Source organism: Thermobia domestica, chromosome 5 (assembly GCF_964235325.1).
Source record: "Thermobia domestica chromosome 5, izTheDome1.hap1.1, whole genome shotgun sequence".
NCBI lineage: Eukaryota > Metazoa > Arthropoda > Insecta > Zygentoma > Lepismatidae > Thermobia > Thermobia domestica.
Window position 1 is genome coordinate 1,849,169 of NC_137458.1, and position 24,379 is coordinate 1,873,547.

At 36.6% G+C, this 24,379-nt stretch overlaps 1 protein-coding gene across 5 annotated transcripts in view; it reads left to right on the forward strand.

The window, feature by feature from the left end:
* crp (transcription factor cropped) overlaps window positions 1–23,389 on the forward strand; it is a 93,875-nt gene extending 70,486 nt beyond the window's left edge. For 3 of the 5 annotated variants that reach the window (XM_081758106.1, XM_081758109.1, XM_081758108.1), the window contains exons 3-7: window positions 8,716–8,863; window positions 9,798–10,004; window positions 12,540–12,790; window positions 13,414–13,772; window positions 18,116–23,389. In XM_081758106.1, coding sequence (XP_081614232.1) covers window positions 8,716–8,863; window positions 9,798–10,004; window positions 12,540–12,790; window positions 13,414–13,772; window positions 18,116–18,479 — 1,329 coding nt within the window. In that variant the 3' untranslated portion in view covers window positions 18,480–23,389. The remainder of the gene's footprint in view (window positions 1–8,715; window positions 8,864–9,797; window positions 10,005–12,539; window positions 12,791–13,413; window positions 13,773–18,115) is intronic. The other 2 variants (XM_081758107.1, XM_081758110.1) reach the window with 2 other exon arrangements.
* The last annotated feature ends 990 nt before the right edge of the window (window positions 23,390–24,379 follow it).

The following is a 24,379-nucleotide window of genomic DNA, read 5'->3' on the forward strand; positions in this document are numbered from 1 at the left end:
CTATAACACCGAAAGGATGCATTTGGCACCCAGGTTGATCTATACTTTTTGTATTATCTTTGTGTCAGAAATCACCTCTCAAACGTAGTCGGTGTTGTTTTCAAACACCCTGTATATTCTGAAATGTTTTTTGCTTTCGGAGTACAAAGGCACTATTATCCATGTATGGCCTGTGAAATCTCGAAGACGTCCAGGTGTTGGTTGGGTGCCAGGTGGTCGAAGATCTGAAGAAAAGGAGACAGTTAGTTATAAGAAACAACCCCCACAAGGCTTAGGAAGAAACATAACCTCTGAAGATCTTTCATTGCTTCTCTTAAAAGCTCTTTATGGATATTACGCCTTGGCCCAGTCAACCGCCAAGGAGGGGCGAATAGTAGCATCAAAGCAAGGAAAACTAGAAAGAATACCATCATATCCAGCTGCTGTGCACAACAACTGGAACAAAACAAAGCTATCATTAGGACTGAAGTTACGGGTACCGTATTCATAATTGGGGCACGTGGTCCTGCTACGTTGACATACTCTAGTTTCGTAATAATATTATGTATAATAATGATGCATCCTGCAAGAGCGTTTGTTTCTTCATGCTAACAGAGAAATTGTGACCTTTCCTGGGGATGGAATGAAGCATTTGAGTTGAATGGGCACTCTATATTGAATCATGTTAGGCCTTCAGCTCGTCTCTTGATACTAGTTACAGCTATTAGATGGGATTGGCGTGACTGACAGACTGAGGTGTTTTGCGTTTATGGTAGGGATTAAAATACTTAAATATTTCGCCTGCATGCTTATGCAAACCCACGGTTATGTCTGTGTTTAAAAGTACGATTAGAAAGACCATTGGTCAAAGAAGTGCATTATAATTCTTATGATGCTACATTTTTCAGTAAGTTAAGTTACTGGTTCTCAGACGATGTGTCGGCGGCACGCTGGTGTCATGCCGTCCCCTAAGGTATGACGCGAAATTTTAAAATTTAAAAATCATGAAGAATTTAGTAATAATTAGTTAAAATCGAGACAGACTGTACAGTCAACACATCCAACGACAACAATAATGCGCTGTGTTATATAGTAAATATAAAAACTGGTTTCAGTATTGGGCCACGCTGGCTCAGTGGTAGGAGGTATGAAACAGAGATGAACGCTCTTGGCTCGATCCCAGCTCGCACCAAGTGAGCTTTGTGGTGGTCTGATACGTGTGTTTTTTTCGGGGTTCTCCCATTTCCTCCCACTTTTTCCATTCTACCATTTATTTCATTTCTAATCATGATCGGTGGGACGTAAAACCTTAATTTCGTTTTCACTATTACAAACATAGGGTGGCCAGATGTCCTGCTTTTGGTCGGACAGTTTGGCTTTTGGAGGTCCTGTCCCGTGTCCGGCTTAGTACTCGAGCCGGACGCCCATTTGCCCTGCTTGCCAGTTGTCTCATTATAGATGTTTAACTTTCCATTATTCTGATGGCTCCAGGATTTGAAAATTATTATCAGTAAATTTTTGTAAGTTGTAAAGTAAGAAAAGCTTACAGTTCCAAAATTTGGTAGGAAAGCCAAAAACCATTAGATTGGCAACCCTAGCCAGGCCATATCAATTATAAATACCTGTCTGCTTCATAAGCTTTGTGTTGTTAAATATCAATAAGATAAGAATTTTAACACGAATGTAGCTATTTGTAAATGTAGCTTCCCATCTTGCTTGAGCCAAAGATGCCTGAACGTAACTAATGAATTGAAATGACATATGTGGTTAGAAGATTTACAAATTCATGAAGTCCGGCCTTCTATGTCAATGTGTCCGGCTTTTTAATCATTGCCTTCTGGCTACCTTATGCAGACATAAGGAGCCACAAAGGGAGTATATTGCTATAGACAAACATATAAATGTAGCATTGTAATAAATAGATGTTCAGGCGACTTTGTGACGAACAAGAAGTAGTGATAAATGTCAAAATCCATATCTGAGTACACCTTATTGCGGCTCTGCAGGCCTTTGAAGTTACCAGCATGTAGTTTCCGAAAATAAAAAGCAAAGCGCCTGTCATGTTCGTCAACCCGTTGTGCATAACTCTTGCACTGGTTGCCTAACACAATGATATAAACTTTAACAACGCCCTAGCGACAATGTTAATCTTATAATCTCAAAACAACCCCGGAAAGGTTGAATAGAAGAAAAAGATACAGAAGTGATAGTTTGAAATGGATCCGTGAGATCTCAATACCGAAGAAAATTTGCCATAGACATAAATGTAGCATTTTAATATATAGATTATTATTCCTTAACTCTTGAAGAATGCACTTTCGTGTGTTGTAATATGTGAGCAATTGAACAGAATAGCTGAATTACGAGATGTCTATATTGTTACTATTCCATCAGGGCCTCACGCTCTCATTAAAACATGCTGATTTAAATGTTCCGACTATTAGTTAGGCCCATCTTGTATCCAGCGTGGATTTCTAAGTCTCATCGAAGACGTTCTGCTGCAAACAAATGCTATGTTATTTTCAGTTATAATCTTTTTTTTTTTTCTGAAATTAATGAATTACTGGATTTTTCTTGTAAATATTTCATGAATCATTTCTTAATATCTTGTTACTCGTGCCATTTAAATGGCATTGGTAAAAGCGTGTCCTACAGCGGCCGTCAGCTATAAGAAAGAAGACTGAGCAGATGGTAAACGGAAGTAGTTAATCCTTTGTTAGTTGGAAGAACCGTTGGGACAAAGAAATAGAGATATTTCCACATGAATGGCACATCTTTCCCTTTTGACCTTGCTGCAGCCACTGAAGTGAAATAACGCATCATCATTTTCACTTAGTCTAGTTACATAATGGTGCTTTATGCGTCTCCCATTTCCTTATGGATAAATATGCATTTCTCGCCCCGAAGTCTTATCAAAAAGTACACCATCATTTCGTAGTTTGATTTGAATAAGTTGATTTTTATCTGATTATTGAAATTTCCGTTGTGATTATTGAATATATATATATAAAAGGGTACAAGGGAAAAGCACGAAGTCTAAATTACATGATTTTGAGAGATTTATTCCTTCAGACACTTAAGTGCCATCTTACCAATAGTATAACAACACTGCGAAAGTAACAGCTTGATCTAATTTTCTAAACGATTAACGAAATCCCATATGAAGAACCCGCTTTGTCCATCCTTTAAAACCGCTCTCCTATTTAAAAAAAAAAAAAAAAAAAAAAAACCCTACGAAATGTGAGGTACCGTTTTCCTCTGTACCCTTCATAGTATAATAATGTTACTGAAGTTCAGCGCTCCTTGTCAATACAGAGGTTGTTCAGTTTAAAGTGTAATTTGAACGATTTGAACGACAGTAATGCATTCAATGCTCTACCACCGGAGTCGAACTCGGGAACCAAAGCCATTAGACCAGTTGGGAAGCTTATATAGTGTTAGCCTATTAAGGCGGGAATCAAGGAACGATGGACTTACTGATTCCTGCAAATAGTGTTAAAATTTGAATTGTGGAATGATCTCAGCAGCTTAAGGCCGGCCCCATATTGATGAGAGGGCGGCCACTCAAGATGCAGAAAGAAAGACCGTGCTCGAGTGAATATGCGATACGAGATTTCTCGAGTAACAACGATCTCGTCCGAAAGGTTGAAGAATCTTTATTTCCCCTTCCTCTCGTAAAATCATTAATTACTATGGACACACCTGTTTGGAGTCTCGGAGGGGTATGGTCGACCATGGCACACCTGTGGTGTGAGGGTTCCCTGGTTCGATCCCAAGCCATAGAAGTTGGTTTATAGCGTCGTGACCATGAGCTTTCAAAAGTTGTCCTGTTTTTCCACATTCTCATTTTACCAGTTCTTTGGCATTCATTCAGTTTCATTAATCGTCTCTCTCTCTCTCTCTCTCTCTTTTTTTTTTTTTTTTTTTTTTTAGGTGAAAATATGTAATCTTGGGATGTTTAAATTAGAGCTAAATTCATTTATTGACTGTTGTGAGCTAGATCCTTTCCTTTTCACATGAGGATTTCCAGCGTTTAATTATACGTAGCACTTACACTAACATATAGTGTTAAATCACAGCGTACATAAATGGCCCCGCGTAGCGTAGCCTCAAAAGCTCTCGACTTGGATGCGAGTGATCCCGGGTTTGGTGGGGACACTGACACTCGGTCGAAAGAATGTGAAAAGCTTTTTCAGCCATCCTAAATGTGGTTTTCCTGAGATTTCCTCATTCACACCAAGCAAATGTCTCAGGCCCTTCTTTCCTTTCTTTGTTCCATTTCTCCGGATAGTGTGCTCGCCGATGGACGTCATCCCTCATATGTGACAGGCCCAGAAATCTAAATCCTAAATCACAGCGTATATACAGTTTAAATAAAAATTAAACACATCTCTTTAGAAATGGTATACTCTTCTTCAAGTAGATTCTTTTTTAAAGTATTTTATTCATATCTTGGTAATGACCTGTGCCTTCTACTAACAGAAATAAAGCTTTTAACATAAATATGGGTAAGCATGGTGTGTTTTCACGTAACGATAGCGCTTTATTCCCACAACCCGTTTTCATACCTTATTACCAATGGTAATCGACATCCACACGCGACCGTTTCTGAAAAGGATGAAAGTGAGAGTTTTTTACTTAATTTTTCCACGTGAGAATACAGGAAGAAACGCTTGTAATCTGATTATATCACTAAGGTGCACACACGTATTTGACCCTGTTCACTACTTGCGAAGGATATTTTAAATTCCAAGTACTCATTATCCTTATGAATTGAAGTTACCTCTCAGGAGTAGTTATATTGGCACTGCTTGTTTCCATTTTCGTCATTTGGGCTCAGTTTTACACAACGCGTAGGATATGAGTAATTGAAATATTGCTTAATTATTTGTGTTCAAATCTTCATCCCAATAGTTGGAACGTGCGATCCTGGTCTCGATTCTTAGTGGGGACAGAATCCTTGTGTTTTAATAGAGTTACTCGAATTAAGAGGTCTCCAGTCTAAAAAGGCGAAGTACGACGTCGCGAGGCCTCTTGTGGATATTAACACCTGTGTATATTAAATCGAGATTGTTACCCGTTAAGCTCGCACGTGGTCAAGAGCTGTACATGCTTTCCCCCCTCCCTCTCTCCATCTGCTTTATTTTATCAAAAGATTGTTTCAGACAGAGATTTCCTTGTAGAGACTAAATTCATGTTCCTAACTCGAAATCTAAAATAATAATAATAATAATAATTATTATTTTATGGCAAAGGGTTCGGAGACAGGTATTGTCATTTGCCTCTATCTTTCCAAGAATGTCGTACAGATGAAAACCAAATATAGGAATAGACTTAACGCGAAGATGTATGTCTGAAATTATTCAGTTTTGGTCCAGAAATACGGAAGTTAAGGGTCTTCACTACACTGAAATTAAACTACCGCTGATTTTAGTGTTTTTCTGAAATATCTTCAAAACAAATAAAAATATTCGAAAAGCGGAAACGTAGTGAACTAGACAATACGATTTTGCATGTGATACTGTTATCACAACTCATCCATCTGCTTTCGATTTGCAACTGTAGATAGATTTAGTTTTTTTTTTTTTTTTTTTTTTTTTTTTTTTTTTTTTTTTTTTACGGATTCTGTAAATAGCGGCATACCAAAAGCAGATTGGTGAATTGTAAAGGTATCACATGCAAGATCGTATTGTCTAGTTCACTACGTTTCTGCTTTTCGAATATTTTTATTAATTTTAAGATATTACAGAAAAACTCCAAAATTAGCGGTAGTTTAATTTCGCTGTAGTGAAAGCCCTTAACGTCTGAAAAATAGTATCACCCATGAGACAGTTTTGTTTTCTTGGGGGGGGGGAAACGCTGTATGATTAGAAAGAGAATCCCACTATCATTGAGGAGAGAACGACCATAGAAGAGTAGTTACGATAAACGAGGGGTGTTTATATAATTTTTGCTGTCTGAAGGTCATTGAGCATACTATTTAGTGTTCATGTAATATTCTATTATTAGCTGGTTGTGAAAGTGTTTTGCTTTGACTCCATAGTTTCTCTGTCATGGTCATTTATGAACAAGAATGCGTGACGGCTTCCTGGAAATGTTTTCAAAGGAAACGGATAATAATCAGACGGAGGCCAGGCGGTAGTTATTTTTAGAACGTTAAAAGGAGGGAGAATTGCCACATGGAGCTTGACAATTTAAAATAGCCAGAGTACGGTTTGGAGAATTTACTTGCAGTGTAAGAATATGTTTCATGAACTTCCTCCAAATATAAGAAACGTCAAGCTCTCAGCTTGGGCTTGGATATCTCAGGTTCAGTCTCCTCAGTTTTATTTTACGCCATACTATACTATGTTTTGATAGATATTGACCCATCGAGATATGAAGTATACCACGCGCATCTAAGACTATTGACCGAAGTATTCCTATCATCATTTGTTTATAATGTGCTTAGAATCCGTTAGATTTTTCATTTGGAATTTTGCAATACCCAAAATAATCAGAAATACCATGAATAGGTGGAGCAATATGTGGAAAAAAAATCCCCTCGTGTTTTAATCCAGCATCCCATACATATAAACGTGTTAAAGATTAGACTATATTTATATAATAAAAATCTGTGTTCTCTGTTGAAACACGGTGCTCTCTTCCCTGTACCTGATATATTTATGTAAGATATTTTCCGAAATAGGCCACGTTTCCACAGAGGAAAAGCTATTGGCAGATGCTCAGCGAGATAACCAGTTGACTGCATTCAGTAGTAGACCAATCGTACGTTCTCAGCTGGGCGCGTAGGGGGAGCGTCGTCTAGGGCTGTCCATTTGTGTTTTCGTACATCCGTCAGCTAGTACGATAGACATCCGCACATACCAGAGTGGCGCTGCCATCGATTCAGCTGTTGGAAAGCGGCCAGCCGGTGTTCTTTTCATCTTCATGTGTAGAAATGTACGCGATATACAGTTGAATCATAGCCTGCAGCGGAAGGACGCAACAATCAGACAAATTATTTTCTAAAAATGGAATTATATAACTGAACGAATGCATTTTCTATTTCTTCGCTGTATGTGACTAACCCAAGTTGCAGCACTAGACCAGTAACTTCTTCAAAACTGATCTAAAAAATGAATCAATACAGTGTGTTCGTAACATGTGTACACGTTTCAAAGTAGTTCTATAGAATAAATATTATTGTTGCTTCAGTACACCTGTACCAGTGTTTCTTGTCTTGCGCGTAGCTTGTCTAGGCAGTAATTCCCTTATTTGCAGGCTCATTTTGTTTCTATACTAATCATAGATCCAGTTGTTAGAGGGTTTGAATGACATCACAGCCTTTAACCTCCATGGAGATCCGTAGGGAAAGAAAGGACCAACTTCTCCTTGCTATACGTTAAGTCATGTGGATTAGAGCCTATTTTCGGATAGAACACTTACATTGTCACAAATAGCGCACTTACAAATTTTATCACGATCATTCATTAATGGACACACATTCCGGGACGAAGGCCTCAGTTTGAACCTCGGTAATAAATCGTGTTCGGATACCTTCGTCCTGAAAAGTAATTGTGTATACGATGATTTTATTTTGTACAATCCGCGGCAAAAAACCTGCAACATGAGGATGTAAGTTTATTGTGAAACTACGCCTAACAGCACAGGGAATCAACATAACCTCTAAGTGGAACGAATCACGCCAGGATAAACCTCGGCCTCCTCCCGTGCACACTTATTTTGGAGCAAAAGACTTCGTCATTTCACAATAAACTTATATGCTTATGTTGCAGGTTTTTTGCCGCGGATTGTACATGCAAATCTAGTGTAAAGTAGTATCCAGTACAAAGTACGGCCCACAGGCCAGATGCGCCCCCTGAAAGGTTCTTCCCAACCCGCGACAGGATTCCTGATCTGAGGAATGAAGAATTGGGTTTATTTCAAGAGTTGTATTAGAAACAAACTGACAGTATTAATGGATCGCAGTTACAACCAGGGTATAATAAACTTCAGTCATTAATATGGCTTAGTACCATTGTTGTTTTAAGAAATTTCCATAATGGCTCGCCTAAACTTTTTTTTTTTTTTTTAAAGTTTGCCTTATACTGGTATAAAGTAAGTAATTTATCGAAAATACCGCCAGAAGTGAAAAGCACAGACGCATTTCTTAAAATTAGAATCATATTAAAGGTTCGTCTTGTTGACCTTAGGTCAGAAAACAAGATAGTTAAATGTAGGAGAGAGTAGCCTTAGTATTTACGAAGTGTTAATTGCGTATTGTACACAAATTTGTTCTGAGGATACTTAGACGAACTCAATGAATTATTAAAGTTATAATTGGAAGGAAATAGAACAATTAGTTCAGATCGTTGATTCAGCATTAGGTTCACATGTCAACTGGGATCAAGTCTGTAATCTAGACTTTCATTATAGTCGTTGCCCACTTAAAGAAAAAAAAATCACAAGCACTTCGAAAGAAATAATTTGCGTATTACATTAGCAGATATTTTTAGTTACTGAAAGTATTATTGAGGGTAGATTCGGTCATCGGGAGATTCACCTCGTATTCAGATCTGTAATTCGATTCTGAACGTTGGTAAGATCAGTTACCGCTCTAGTCATATACTATTTAAACATACATAATGAATGAGACCACAACAGAAATAAATCTCATACTTTATTCTTAAGTAATTTAAGTGAAATAGTTTCCTTTAGTTATAAGCTATTTAAGGTATATGTGTTTACTTTCAGGCCGCCATTCTTCAGCAAACAGCTGAATACATTTATCAGTTAGAACAGGAGAAAACTCGGCTTCTGTCGCAGAATTGCCAGCTGAAGCGTCTGCTAAACCAACATGAGGGAGAAGCCAGTAACACGAAGAAGCGTAAAACAGAAGCAGGTAAGCCAGAAATTCATTTGGCAGTTTTGTTCTGTTATTTTTATTAAACTCGGCCGTAGTGGGATGAGGCACATCATTGCTGCGAATCAGAATGTCGGACACACTGCCCATAAATTTGGTTGTGATATGTGTGTAATTATTCACAGATAAAACTATGCTAATTATTTGGCATGTTGAAATCTTAAGGCAAACCGAGAGGTAAAATTTTAAGAAACCTAAAAATTAATATTCGAACTCCTTCGTGTAACAGGTACAGTATCGGAAAAGTGGTATTCTGAAGAAACATAGATACCTAGAATTTATATGAGGCTACTGTAAATCCAGCGATAAGTCTAGAACTAACTCTGGCTAAAGTAACGACACCTCTAATATTAATTGTTTTAAAATAGGAACTAGAGCTAATAACTTAAATTGAACTAGTGTAGTAGTCCTTATTGTAACGATTCGGAATCATGAAGTAATATACCGTATTGTTGAATAATTTAAAAAATATATATATATATCTGCAAGGTCACTTAAATTTATGGTTATGTAGCCTATTTATTATTTGCTGATCGTTTTTGGCTTACTCTGAGCTTAATTTAGAATATTTGATGGTATGATTTTACTGTGAAAATAGATAATTTTCTTAATATCGTAGAATTAAATCGTTTGTGTATATATAGATAATAAATCCGATGGTCTTCAGCAACGGCTGATATGTATAAAGAGATACAAAGTAAGACATACAACGGTAATTCGCGTTTTAACTCACCGTAGAAAGATGTGTTAAAAAGATTTATTTATTTATTTTTACATGCTGAATTTCTAATTTTTCCACGAAACGTTACCATTTTGTAGACTTACATTTTTTTATTATAAATAAGACAATTAACTGTACTAGCATAATTGAATATATTTTGTAGCATTTCAATGTTGGTTCATTTGTTCTCAGGAGCGGTCGCCATCTTAGATGAAACAGTTGAAACGTCAAAGAGTGCAGCTCGAGGAAATTGGGAGAGCGTTGCTGCACCTCTTATAAAAGAATCGTCCTTACATTTTGCTGGGGATACGATTGAGGGCTACGTCAATAATATAGTTGAACCAGTTCAGCCCAGGATCGCCAGAAACAAGAATTGTGCTGAACAACCCTGCCATCCTGGTCAGTAATAGTTTTTAGCGTTGGGGACAATTCTAATGTATAAGAAGTGTAGTGTAAATGTTAACTGCAGCTGAGAATACATGACCGGGTATTCATTACCTATGTATAGCGAATTATTATATAGACTTCTTTTTGTAGGCGCGAACAGTAAAAGGCTTGGCATGGGTCGTTAAGAATCGCTGTGGAAGTGCATGCCCTCAAATGATAAATCGAGATAAATAAAGTAGTTGTGAGTATCCGTTGTCTTAAGAGACCCCGACGGGCAATTTGTATCTTTTCTTTTTATTCGCATTAATGGCGACCTGTGGGCTGTTGCTGAGAGCACAAAATGGCTTTCAAAAGCATTGCGGATTATCTGTTGGTTGTATCCTCAGCTAATCGACTTATTCTCTGATAATAAAGTTTATTTATGTAAAATTATACTTTTATTGATTCAGATAATTGTACTGCGAGTGCTGCTGTAAGGTTATATTTTTAACAATTAATTGTGTTTAATTAAAACAAACAAACAAAACCCTGAAATTAAATAATTATATAATGCGTGATACAAGGGTTATTCACAGTTGAAATGAAAGACGTGCATATAGTGGCTAGAAATACTATATGCATAGGACAACAAATACTAACTATAGTACGATAGTATACTGCTAAAGATAAGCACGCTGGAACAATTTTATCTAGACCTTGGTTGTATCATGCTTGCACAGCATCTCGGAGATCAAACTCAACAACCTTCAGAGCCTTCTTCAACGGACCAAACAAGTGATCGTCACACGGTGAGAGATCTACAGTAAGAAGCCAGCGAAAACTGCGACTCATTGTTTTTTGGATGCATGTGGACGTGCATTACCGTGGAACATAAACATGGTAATTTTAGTGTTTGTGGTATCATCGGCAGCTATTCCAAGAGCAGACATAGGCAGACAATTATCAATATGGCCTTGTTGCAGAAAGCGGATTACTTTTCCTTCTTAATGGCCATTTCTGACATCCTTTACGTTGCTGGCTCGATATGTTGGTACCAGGATCATCATTAGTAGAGTTTACGCGAGACGAGACGAGACGAGAAATAGGTTATCGACCCTTTTTGTAAATTTATGTACGAAATTTTTGCCCTGATTTTTTTCTCCCTTATTTCATCTAGAAGTTACAAGTATACTTGTGCGTCGCGAAAGGTCCAAGAAAGGTATGATATAACAATATGTTAAAACCATATTTATAATTACAATATATTGTGCCATCACTTGCATATCATTAAACGTTGTTAAAAGCTCTTCATACAGTTCGTGCAATCACTTTTATCGATTTGTAACACTTACGCACTGTTGAGATATAACTTGGTTGAACTAGTGTCGCCCATGAGACTTGAGAAATTGGCTCAACGAAACAGTATCGGCCGAGATATTTCAAGTATACCACATTTGTATGCTTTTCTGTTCGTCAGTAAGATGCCACAGTAACCTGCTTTTCTGTGCGGGATGTTGTGGATGGACATCTCACGTACTGCTATGGTAATTGCCCTTCAGTGTCATGTTTACAGATTCTTCTAGATTGTGTTAAATCCGTTGTCCACCATGAAATTTAGTACTGTCTTGTTTCGAATATTCGGTCTCGTGCACTGCTTATGTACAACGAAAATTTTCACTTGGGCGAATAATCTTTGTACAGGGGTTCAATCACGCTGGACGTATCCTATGTCCTATTGCTGCTTCAGCTTTCCTTTATGCAGCGGACTACAAACACGAACCTTACAGTGTGCGAGGCGTTTATTTCAATTGAACAAATACATATAAATCACACAGGGTGTCTTGTCGGTCACGAAAGTCTTGAAATCAGAGAACGATCATGAAAATCAAGAAAGTCACGAAATTTAGCTTTTAGGTCACGATTTTTTTATATGGAGAAATATGGCATAGACTGGATTTTTTTTTTCTATAAAACGTCAAAATTCACACCAAAATGTTTATTTTCGGCTTTAGACCCTACCAAATCGCAAACAAAGCACGTTTCTATCGCATGCATGAAAATTTGGCCCAATTCGCACCCAAATTCGCTCTTCAGAATGTTACTAAATTTCATGATTTGGGAAAGAAAGGTCATGAAAATGTCACTAAATTTCATTTTGGAATTTGAGTAGACACCCTGTCACACTATTCGTCGTGCAAGAAATTGTAAATTTTTAATTGAATGGAGCTGTCAAGTTGATAATGAGTGGGGTTGTTCACTTTATCTTAAGCTACCTTTTGCTATAAAATTAGTTTAGAGGTAGCAAAGGTACATTCAAATTGATAAGTTTTAATGAAACATTGTCTACCTGTACAATTTTGATAGAATTTAACAATTTGCTATATTGTTAGGATGTAACGATATTGGAATAGAAAGCGTAGGTATTCATCATCAACAATAACTACCTGAATCTAGTATGACTATTAATATACATGCGTTTCATTGATTATATGTATATACGTACATTTGTTTAAATTACATGCACATTTAAGACATTTGGTCTCATGATTATGTAATTGTATTTTTCAGGTGTTGTTGTGTGTGTTAATGAATCATCGGATGAAGGGATCGGCAGCATGTCCCCGGAGCCTCTGGATGACCATGGGCCGGAGCTTCTTCGGCGGGAGATGATCGAGCTTCGAGTTCAGTTAGACCGGGAGAGACGGCTCCGCATGCAGTTGGAGGATCAGGTCCGTAACCTGGAAGCCCAGCTCTATCCTGAACGAATTCGTGAAATTACCCAGCAAGTTCAGCTGCAGTATCATCATCAGCAACATGAGGTAAGTTCCTTTATGTGATCATCTTCTATCATTGATTTTTCACTGTGTCTGTTGCAACTGTAATTCGATTCCGAATAGACACGTACAAAATCCTTTGTGAATGTAAAGACAGGTGTAAGTAAGCTTTTCGCGTTATTTTCTGTAACATTCAGCGTTTACTACTACGAAATAAGTGCTCCAAATTTTCGAATTCCGTGGTAGTTTTATTTGAATCTTCTAAACAATATTAAGAAAGAATTTTTTTCTGTTTTAAACTGAAAATGTGCAAAAACTGAAGTATTCTCTTTAAAGATTTGCAAGTTTGGTTAGTAAATTATTCATTGCAGCTTTGGAAAATTCAAGATTGCTAATAAATCTCCAACTGACCAAAGCAGTATATATATATTAGTGTAGTTATATATATTAGTGTTGGAGTTTAATTAGCAAGTTTGGCTTTTTTTTTCTTTCTTCAGAAATATAAGATACTTGTTGAAATGGAGCTAAATAATTGGATACCAGTTTAGATCCGACCAATCTTGTTCCTTTGTGAAGTTTGTTTTATTGTAGCAGATATTATCGTTTTTTGCTTTGAGCAAATTTTGGTGTAGTACGAACTTCCATTCAATGTGTGTTTGTATTTCCAGCAGCCAGTAATCGAGCACACTCGCCGTGAGCCAGCAGTTGCCAGTGTGAAGTCAGAGGTTTTCGTCAAGCAAGAGACCATCAAAGTCATGCCCGCAGTTTCCTCGTCTTCAGCCCCTATCCACAGCTCTCCACCACTGCATGTCAGCCCTATTCCTTCTCCAGTGCTTGAGGCGATTAACGTGAGCACAAGTCCTGCTCCCATCGTGATCACAGAGAGAAGCTCTACTCCTGTGCTCCTGCAGGAGCGATTGCCCAGTGTTTTAGAGGCAGCAATCAAGGCAGAGCCCAAGGTGGAAGTAGAACCCGCTCCCAGGGTCCCAACCCCCACGGCTAACGAAGATGCAAGCCCACTTTCAAGGTAAGATATTAATTGATACCTAACATGTAAAAATACTTGGAAAGTACAGTGTGTATATAAAATTTCTAGTTTTCTTTTGTCTGTCGATGACTATACAAAACAAGCTATCAAAGGTAATCAGTGATGTTCCAGAGATAATTTTGTAGAAAGAAACAGATAATTGAGTGACAAGTTCCTGAAGATTTGTGGAAGTAAATACGACATTGATGTATGCTATGCAGTTTGGATGTTTACCATATGTACACATCCATTTAATGTGATCAACTTCATTTTTTTTTCCACTTTTCAGTTGTTTACCGTATTCTTTTCTTGGTTTTCTCGAACACCTTCAAGCTCTCTTGTAGCTATATGATTAGCGTTACACTCCTTTGCCACGGGAGACCTAATGAGGTTTGGATTTTACGTTAAGCTGAAGGTCAAAGTCTCATATAACCTCAATGCTGAAAGGGACGCGGAACTTGAAATTAACCAATTGAGTACCCGTAACAGTACGTGAGTGTACAAATAGGCTAGTGATATAGTAACATGTGTATATATTAGTATCATGATCGTAATACTAAATACTAGATCATTGTATATACCGCAGCATCTCACTCGACAGTATTTGCTCATCTATACGTACAGAAATACGTATCTGTTTAATGAAAACACCTGGAAGTACAACTTACCAAATGAATATCGTGTTGAATCATCTTTTGTCCCCAAATAGTTCTTAAGCGATGTGGAGTAGAGTTGTAGACAAGGTTCACACTGACTTGAAATTAAGGGGTATTAAAATGAGTGAGGAAAATGCTTCGAAATGCAAGATGTCAGAGAAGAATCAGAGTTTTTTTTATACCTGCCCACAGAAGTTGTGAACAACACCTGGAAGAATCAATTCGAAAAGAAGGTGTAAGAAAGAGGCTGAAAAAATAAAATTATCTTTAGATATTAAGAAAGCTCCGAAAAGGGTTAAATCTTGCAACTTTGAAAGAAAAAAAAAAATTAAAGAAAAAAAATGCTACAGAAGAAATGTTTGTTGGACGTAGGTAATGAAAGAGAAGCTAAATTATGATATATTTACTTGTTTGTGTATTCAGAATATCGAAATATTAAAGATATCGTTAGTATTCGTCGTCGGCAATTCAAAACCTGCTATGTGCATTTTTCAGGAGAAGCGAAAAGCAGTATCCTGGTTAGATTTTTCGCTTTATAAAAGTGATAAGTAATATTTGATGCTGCACGTAACTTGATACCTTCTCAAGTAACTTGAAAAGGTATCAAGTTACGTGCGCAACATCAAATATTACTTATAACATCACTTTTATAAAGCGAAAAATCTAACCAGGATACTGTTTTTCGCTTCTCCTGCAAAATGCACATAGCAGGTTTTGAATTGCCGACGACGATATGATCAATGTTTGGTACAGTACTAATGTCCTATTGTAATCAGTGTGTCTATCGGTCACGAAAGTCATGAAATCAGAAAATGTCATGAAAGTCAAGAAATTTAGCTTTTGCGTCACGATTTTTTTTTTTTTTTTTTATCTGTACAAATATAAGCATAGACTGGAAAATTTTGTTCTATAAAACGTCAAAATTCACCACCAAAAATGTCTTTATGATACGCTTTAGACGCTACTAAATCGCAAGCAAAGCATTCCTTCTTCTATCGTATGCATGAAAATTCGGCATAATTTGCACCCAAATTCGCTCTTGAATGTTAGGAAATTTTATGGTTTGGTAAAGAAAAGGTCACGAAAATTCATTGTGGAAGTTTAGTAGACGCCCTGGTAATCCAAATATAGGAAATTTGACTCAAAATAAGCAATTACAGTAAGAAACTAGCTTACGCTGTACTTTAAAAAAATGGCTACGGGAATGGTGGAGGCCGATTAAAAAAGAAAGTTATTTTTCTAAACCTAACTATATAAAATAGTGTTCGCAGTTTGTCGGGTCAGGGAAAATGGACCCGCTTAGTCAAGGAAATCAATATGTGAACCCTTATAGAGGTAGTGAATGGTAGTAGGTGGACAGTTCCGTGAGTGTGTTGAGGGTGACTCCAAAATGACTATAGATAATCCATTACGTTTAAGTCTGGGGATTGGGCAGATGAGGGAGGTGTTAAACCTCATCCTGATATTCATCAAATCACGTCGCAACAGCTCCAGCTCTGTGAATGGGCGCTTATCATCCTGGAATATGGCACCATTGCTTGGAAACAACATCTGGAACATAAAATGGCGACATAATCATGGGCGGTAAGGGTCAGCATAAAACCCACTGAAAACTAGCATATTGCGGCTCGTTGCGTGTTTCACGGTAGGGCGGAGACTGGATCATACATATCTTTGGGCTCCGCTATACAGTAAAATCGCTCAAACCGTCCCCAGGCGGCTACAAAGGAAGCGGAACACCATTGAAGGAAACCGCGTGTTTCTTTGTTACATGAGAGGGATAATTCAACATGTCCTTCCAGTTGAGGGTGGCCTGCCAGTTGACCTGCTCAAAAAGAAAGCGATTTTGCAATTTTCACTCTCTTGCTTATGCATCCTCCGTCTCCTTTAGCTTGAAGGGCATAATTGTGGGACGTTAAACTGAAATATTTCTTTTAATTTGAATTCAATTTGGATATGTTGTAATGAAGAGAAAAAAGAAATCAATCATTAGTTTCATGATATGTACTTATATTACTCTTAAATATAGCATATTGTTAATATTATGTAACTTCCATAACGATAACGTTTGTACGAACCGTTAAGTGGTTCGCCCCTGTCCTCCCCCTCTGCAAGCCAGTGCCGCAAAAGCCCGATGAGTAAAAAGTACAATCTTTCTTTGCCACTCCCAGAAATCCGTCCTTGACCGCCCCTGTCCATACTATTATACTGAATTCCTGTAATGATTGTTTTACTTATTATTATTATTATTATTATTATTATTATTATTATTATTATTATTATTTTTATATAATGTATCCATTGATAAAAGTTTAGCGATGGCAACAACGTATTACTTCGACACCGAACACGTGCCGTTTATGGCTTATTTGGAGTGTTACTTATGAGGGCGGTTAGGGTAAATTTTCTGCTTGAGTACAAAGGAAGCCGGTTGGGGACCAATAGAACGTCTCGAGTATACACAAACACGCCCCATGGTGCGAAGCAAGGTGATGACTCATCTGACCATTTTACACGTTTCCAGTCATCAGCGGTCCATGTTTGCTTGCTAATACCTCCATCAGCTTCTTGCTAAAGCATGATGGTCCTTTATCAGTTGTTTCTCTCGGGGAACTCGATCTTGTATGTCCATGTCATGTGATAATCGACACAGGGTGTGGGAAGTATTACATAAGTTCTTTCGTCACTTTTCCGCAGGCACCTGAATATTCTGAATGACAGTCCGCTTTAATGCTCGGCAGGATTTGTCAGTGAGGACTTCCTTCCGACGGCTATTTCGATGTGGTTTTGTAGGCCTTAATCACCTGAAACACTGTCCAGCTCGACACACCCAACACACTCGCACAATTTGCTCCCTTTGGAAATATGAGAGGTCGCGCATTTCACACTATCACCGTCTGCCCAGTGTATTGCACACTGCCGTTGTATTGGTTGTCAGGTAATATGGAATTTCCTCTAACGCACTACAACCTACAACCTGTCGCTGCGTTTGCCGCTGACTGTTACCAACGCAGATATCTGACCCACGTGCTTTCATTAAATTGCTAAGTATCTGTATTTTTACATAGCAAATATTCCTTAATGTTAGTATGAACACTTAACTTCAAGAATAGTTTTCTTGAAGGACTCAAACGATCCAATATGTGGAAATCATCGATGATTAGAATATAATTAATTTTTTAATAAAACATTTTCACACACACACACGATTCAGTTAATGTGTGGAGGAGCTTCTTGGCAAACTTCTAATAATAATTTGTATCGGGGAGCATTGATATTCCTTTAGAACTTGAGAGCAATTTATTTAGCTGCAATAGAAGTTAATTACAGTTTATACCAGGACCATTCTTGGTCAGCTCACGATTAACTTATTTATATGTGACATACAAATCATGGTTTGACTTCAGTAGTTAATTTTTCTCTGCGTAATTTAAGTGCATTCGCAGTGCTCTTTGTTGCCCAACTGTTTGAGCCTAAGACTCATATGTGACACTGAGAAGCGTTCCAGTAGTAAAGGCTGTTATTCAAAAATTATTGGAAAAGAATATTTAGTTTATATTTCATGACATTACTTTCAAGTTTTCTAATTTGCGAGTGCGTTGGTGGTTTATCATACTATTAATTATAATGCTAATGATAATAATAGTTGATTGACTCTAATGTTGGGTTGATATGTTTTCTTTTTAGTCTGTATCCGGCAAGCAGGTCTCGTCAGAACCTGGAGACTATTGTGGAAGCAATTCGCCATCTGGAAGGTGACCATCTGTTCAATGATGACTTACCTCACAGTCAGAGCAGCCCCCAAGACGCCCCTCTTGCGCTCACCACCTCCGCCGGCCGAGTGCCTCCCGCCACGCCCCAGAGCACAACCAGTCTTTTGAAGGTGGAAGTGAATCCCATTGATCTTGGCTACCGTGCCCTCACCACCCCTTCTTCCTCGACCACCGTAGTAAACGCCAATGCCCCAAGCCAGAGTCACTTGACGCTTGCGTCGACGTTACAGCATCACCAACAAGTGCGACCGGGAGTTATCGTGGTGAAGCATTCGTGAAGCCAGAAACAGACTGAGAAACCGATAGTCAACGGGCAGCTGGCTCAAACTAATATCTAGTATATATAATAACCACGCAGCGTCTATTATATATATTACATAGAATGTCTCCAACAGCAGCCTTCATCCCATTTTCATCATATCCCGCTCCCACCTTGTCAACCCTACGCCCAATCATAATCATTATTATTATTATTATTATTATTATTTTGTATGTAAACAGTAGATGATGTTTTCTTTGGCGAAAAATATATATGTTCCGAAATATTTGTAAATACGGATTGCGAACAGGAAGAACAGTGGAGACATGATATTACTATTATTATTATTATTATTATTATTGTGTGGGTAATAACATCTCTCAACTGTTAATCTTTAAGGTTTGCCTTACGTTTACTTCTTTTTTCAAGCTATCTTTGTTTCGTAGCACGTGTGATAGTTTGTATGTGTCAATAAGAATGAATGGATGAACGAGAGAAGAAATATATAAATATAAATAAATATATATATATATAAAGAAAAGATGTATAAAGAGGTATTCGAGTAAATTCTGTGTTGCGTCGGCTTTTTCTTTTGTTTCTTCTTGGTCTGTCTCTTACGGACAAACCTTCTTGTATACATGTGTCTATGAGTGAATGATTGTTAATAGATAATGAATTTGCATTTTATATATATAATATATGCATATGTATATATATAATATATATAAAATGTGTATGTATGTATGTATGTAATGTGCGTATAAGTGGTGTTTGCATATTAAGAGTGAGTGACCTGTTAATAGTGTAAGTTCCCTGATGGAACAGTACTGAAAGCTATTTGAGAACTTTAGAATTCCTTCTTATATATATAAATATATACATCTATATTGTAGTTGAAAGAAAGAAAGAAAGAAAGAAAAAAACGCCCCCGAAATCACAGACTAAACTATCTATTCGATAGTTTCGAAATGTGGTGTTGGGAGCTTTTTTTATTACTATTATTTGTTTCTATAGATTAAAGCAAGAGCAAATACAAGCATGAAAAACTGATAGTTTTGAAAATGGGAATATTAAAGAGACGTCAGTAAGATTGGGAATTATTCGTAGAAATAGTCATCAATATTAGCTCCAATGAAATTGAATGGAAATCCTACTTTGTACAAGCCTAGCTACCAAATACGTATTCCTAACTCTGGCTGATCGTCTCTGATGCTTGCATACAGGAGATATCTGTATTATGAAGACTGAAAAGAAAGAAAGAAAAATTCTTAGGTTAAAATTCAAATGGGAAATTGAGAAAGTCAATTGGACCTGTTAGTTGTAGAGTCAACATTGGGGCATATAGCAATGGGCGATGTTCAATCTGAACCATAGTGAACAATATCAGGTCATATTTTATTTGCAGGAAAAAAAGAAATGTAGCACATTTAGGGTTTAGAAGATGAGAGAAGCTATAGGAAATCGGTTCCTCTCATTATAGGATCTTTTATTCAGTTTGAAACGGAAGGAGGTTGATTGATAAAAGATAAACCCCTTTCTCAACTGGATATGTTGACAATTCAAAATTTTCAATCAAGTGTAAAAATCTAAACGAAACAGGGAAATATGTGCTTCATAAGTCAATACAGAAAATTTGACTGACTGTAACCCGTTCGATGCTACATTCCAAGTAACTGTATGAAACTGAATTACTGTCAAGGCTTGTAAATAATTGTTTTATGTAATTTTGGAAGTTTTCATTTTGAGAAAACCAACTTTGCAACAGCTGTCACTTTTTATTAAACGTTGTTAATACATCAGTGTGAAAACTTGTAAAAATAATTTTATGTACAAAATTCAGTGATGGAAAATTTAAGTTATTGTAATAACTTTCTAATTTTTAAGAAAAATGTATTACTAAAATGTGAAATCTTATCAAAATAAAAAAAAAAAAAATGTAATTGTGAATAAGAGCTTTAAGTCCTGAAAATCTCTGTATACGACAATTTGTAGTTATGGTAATTCTAAAAAGTGTTTCCAGTTTTTAAGAAATTGTAAATAACATGCATTCTGATTTCCAACATAAGTATTTTGAATTATATAGGAAAAGTGTAAAGGGAAACTGTATATAATGGTCTATTTGTACTGACGACATACAGTGTAAGTAGTGAGTATAAATATGCACTATGAGTTTTGTTCATAAGAAGATTTTTAAGTAATGCTTTATACGCAACTCCAGTCACAGTGGGAGAACATCTTAGTTTTTAAATTTCATTTTTTCCTGTGGTACGTAAGCTAAAAAACAATGTACGTTTGTCCGCTAGTGTCCGATGGCATGTAAAAGTGTCAACTATCTTAAATAAAATTATAAGAGTGAACAGTATGCTACTGGACTGTGAATCAACTCGGGTCTTTGGTTTACAGCTGTCGCGGTAACTGGAGACCCAGGTCCAATTGACGGCTCAGTCGCTCATTGTTCAATCTTTGAATTTGCACGTCCAAAAGGTATGGTGTGAGAAAATCGATCATGTCCACTATTTATGTTAACTACCTTTTGTGTAATGGAATTTATAGCAATACTTTTACGTGTCAGGGAAGTACAGCGACAAGCTTTTACGAGTCAAATGGTGTTGACTGTATCATTTTGATATTTATACAGAATAGCAATTATTAGCCGTCGTTTTAGATAATTATTCTTTGTATAGAAGAAATAACAACATTTAGAGATGAAATACCCGATTTCAGATTGTATTCCTCTTTTTATAATCTGTGAATTTTGAGCAAAAGCTGACCACTTTTTAAAAGTTTAAACCTTATAATTGTGTATTACATAGTTGCTACATTTATTAATGCTTTATTTTTGCCAGCATATGAGTCCTATAATCGCTTTAAAAAATGGTTTTGTTTCTAGATTTCACATTGAGTGATCTGATAGCTGGGAATAACAACAATTTTCTTGTGTGAGGGACGTAATTTATTAATATTTATGTTGGAAATTACTGCATGGCATTTTTATTTGTTGTTATTCGATATTACAGTATTGGGTTTTATATGGTTCAGATGATCAGCCTGTTGGTTTTTACTGAGTAGTTGTTAATGATAAGATAGAAGAAAGTAATAAAAAAAAAAAAAGGGACAAGAATTTATCTTCCAAGTTCCATCATCACTTATTATGAACTGAAAATAATTCAGCATTTTTATGTTTTTAAAGAAAAAAGCTTAAGTTTAAAAAAAAAAGAAAAAAGGAATTGTGTGAAGACTTGACGTCATATAGAAAAAAAAATATCATTGTTAGGCTTTGTTTCAAAGTTGGTTTATTTATTTTTTCTTTTAAATAAGAAATCTTGTTGTGTAGTGAAGCGCTAAAACATTGTCATTTTTATTACTCCCCTCCTATATTATTTTTTTTTCTGTTTTTGTGTTTCTTAAATTAGATGGAAGCTTTGAAATGTATTGTTGCATTCCCCCTTCCCCTCTGGGATGTGTGTTTCTTTGTTGTCTCAATACATTTTTTCATAACCGTGGTGGCCCCTTTTTTTGTTTTGTTTTATACAATACAATTAAGGTAATGGTTTGCCGTACTATTATTTATTCTGTCGCCAGTTCTCATATCTCACAAGTGTTCGGGTGAATCGGTTTTTCAAGTTTTAGCTGTGATTTATATCATTGGTATGTTGCTCAAGATGCCAGCGCTAGAATTAGTGATAATTCTCAGTGGGCTTTAGTTCAGATTGAATATTTAAAAATAGGAGAAAAATGTTTAAAAGATTTTAAAAGTCAACTCTGCTGTGAAAACTCCATATATTAAAAAGAAAAAAAAAAGAAAAATTGCTACCTTCACATTGAAGTTTCATGTTCCCCTGATACCATTTTTTATGTTTATAGGTACGTATATGTAGCATTGTGATAGAAATACCAGATGTTCTGCCATCATCATCGTTACAAGGATTTTTTCGTTTAGTTCTGTCTGAAAGTTTACGTATGACATTAGTCACTGAACAACAGTGTTTGTCTTGGACGTAAACGAGCTGTAATAGCTGTAAATAAAAGCTGATTGGATGTCTTTATCGGCAGGTTTTTATTATAACGGTAGTTGCATTTCGGCTACAGTCCAATGGAAACAACGGTTCTTGTGATTTGGTACTAGTCTCGTGATATTTTAAGTAAATGATCATATGTTAAAATATTTGGATGTCAAAATTTCCTGCTTTTATCAGATCTATGACATTTTGAGAGAGTTGAAAAATCTACAAAATGTATGTAGTCAATAATTCGTAAATGCTTTAAATGTGTGATGATGGCAGCATATGTTACTGGTTTGAAACAAGCTCTATCTTTTCACAAGTTCGTGAAGTCAGTCTTAAAAGAGCCATAAACTAGAATGTAGGAAACAAAAATGAATGAAAATTGTATCCATCATATTGTTGTTTATAACGGTTTCTCGCTTATTCTCCAGTTCTAAAAATTTTCAGCCCAAATATGTGTATTTATATAATCTATTTCAATATATTATACATATGTATACATACATGGTATTACATTAAACTTTTTAAAACTAAACGGAGGTACATGTTCAATCTTTCTTTTCTATTAATTTCTTTTTCTTTTTAATGGAAAAAATAAGAACTTTTCGTTGTGTGTATCCTTGCTTTCAGTGAAGCAGGAAATCCAAAGACTTTTCTTCCCCCTTCTCTGTATTTTATTTTTCAAAGCTTTCTTTGTACTCAAAAGATGGACCAGATGTCGGATGGCAGTTTTTAAACCTCGCATTTCTTCAGCTGCTTTGGGTTAACAGAATTAGATGCTGAGAGAAAACAATTTTTATGATGGGCAAGTACAAAGTGACATAGCATTCACAGTTTTCCAATTTTCTCATCTTTTGTGGCTTTCATTTTCTTGCATTGCTTGTAAAGACATCTGATACATCATAAAATAAATCAACAATTAGAATAGTTTCGTTTCATTACTATTATAACCTTTCTTCCTGTACGACCTTATAACCCTTTAGGGATGGGTGTACCATATAAATATCTAATCGTTTTGTTGAGGACATAATGAGCCTCATTTGCACGTATTTTTTTTTTTTTTTTTTTTTCTCTCTGTCTGAAGAAAGACTTGACAACCATCTCTAAAGGGTGAATTGAATAGGTAAGATTAAGAAAGGCAATACTGGATATAAATATATATGGAATCTTTTCCTTCTTAATCCCACTCATTCAATCTAAATGAATTGTCTAGTTGTCTAATACAGACACACCTACAGAACAAGATGTCAGATAATTGATGTCGGGTGACTGTGGACAATTGGATTTTTCGCCAGTGACATTGATTTATAATCCGTGCTTCGCGGAACAATACAGTGTGTTTGAAAAAGAACTCCCTAGTTTTAATATGTCCTAGAATCTGTACAAAGTGACATACACTATTCTAGTTTGTGGTGGTTGATTCATCAACTCTCCAATTTTGGCTCCCTTGCAGCTGGCAGGTCTGCTTGGCCTTGAGACGGACCAGTGCTGTTTTTCCTTCTGTTTCCTCAGTTCAGTTCAGGCAGGCGTGCAGCGCAGAGCAACTCAGCAACAATGTGACTTCGCAACAGAAAGCGCAGTGTGTTATTTGGTTTCTGAAAACTGAGTCGGTTATAACAGTGCAACATAATTTTAGACGTCAGTATGGTGGTGAGCCACCTACAGCAAAAAGTATCCGTCATTGGCTGAAGTCTTTCAAGGAAAACGGTAGTGTTCTAAAAGCAAAATCACCAGGTAGACCGAGAACTTCTGAAGATGATGTTGAACAGATCCGTGTTTCTTGTGTTTGGAGCCCGAAGAAGTCATTGGCCAGACGTAGTCTACAATTAGGAGTGCCTAAAAGTACTGTGTATGATGATGTGCGTAAAAGACTGAAGTTGCGGGCCTACAAATTGCAACCGTTACATGATCAAAC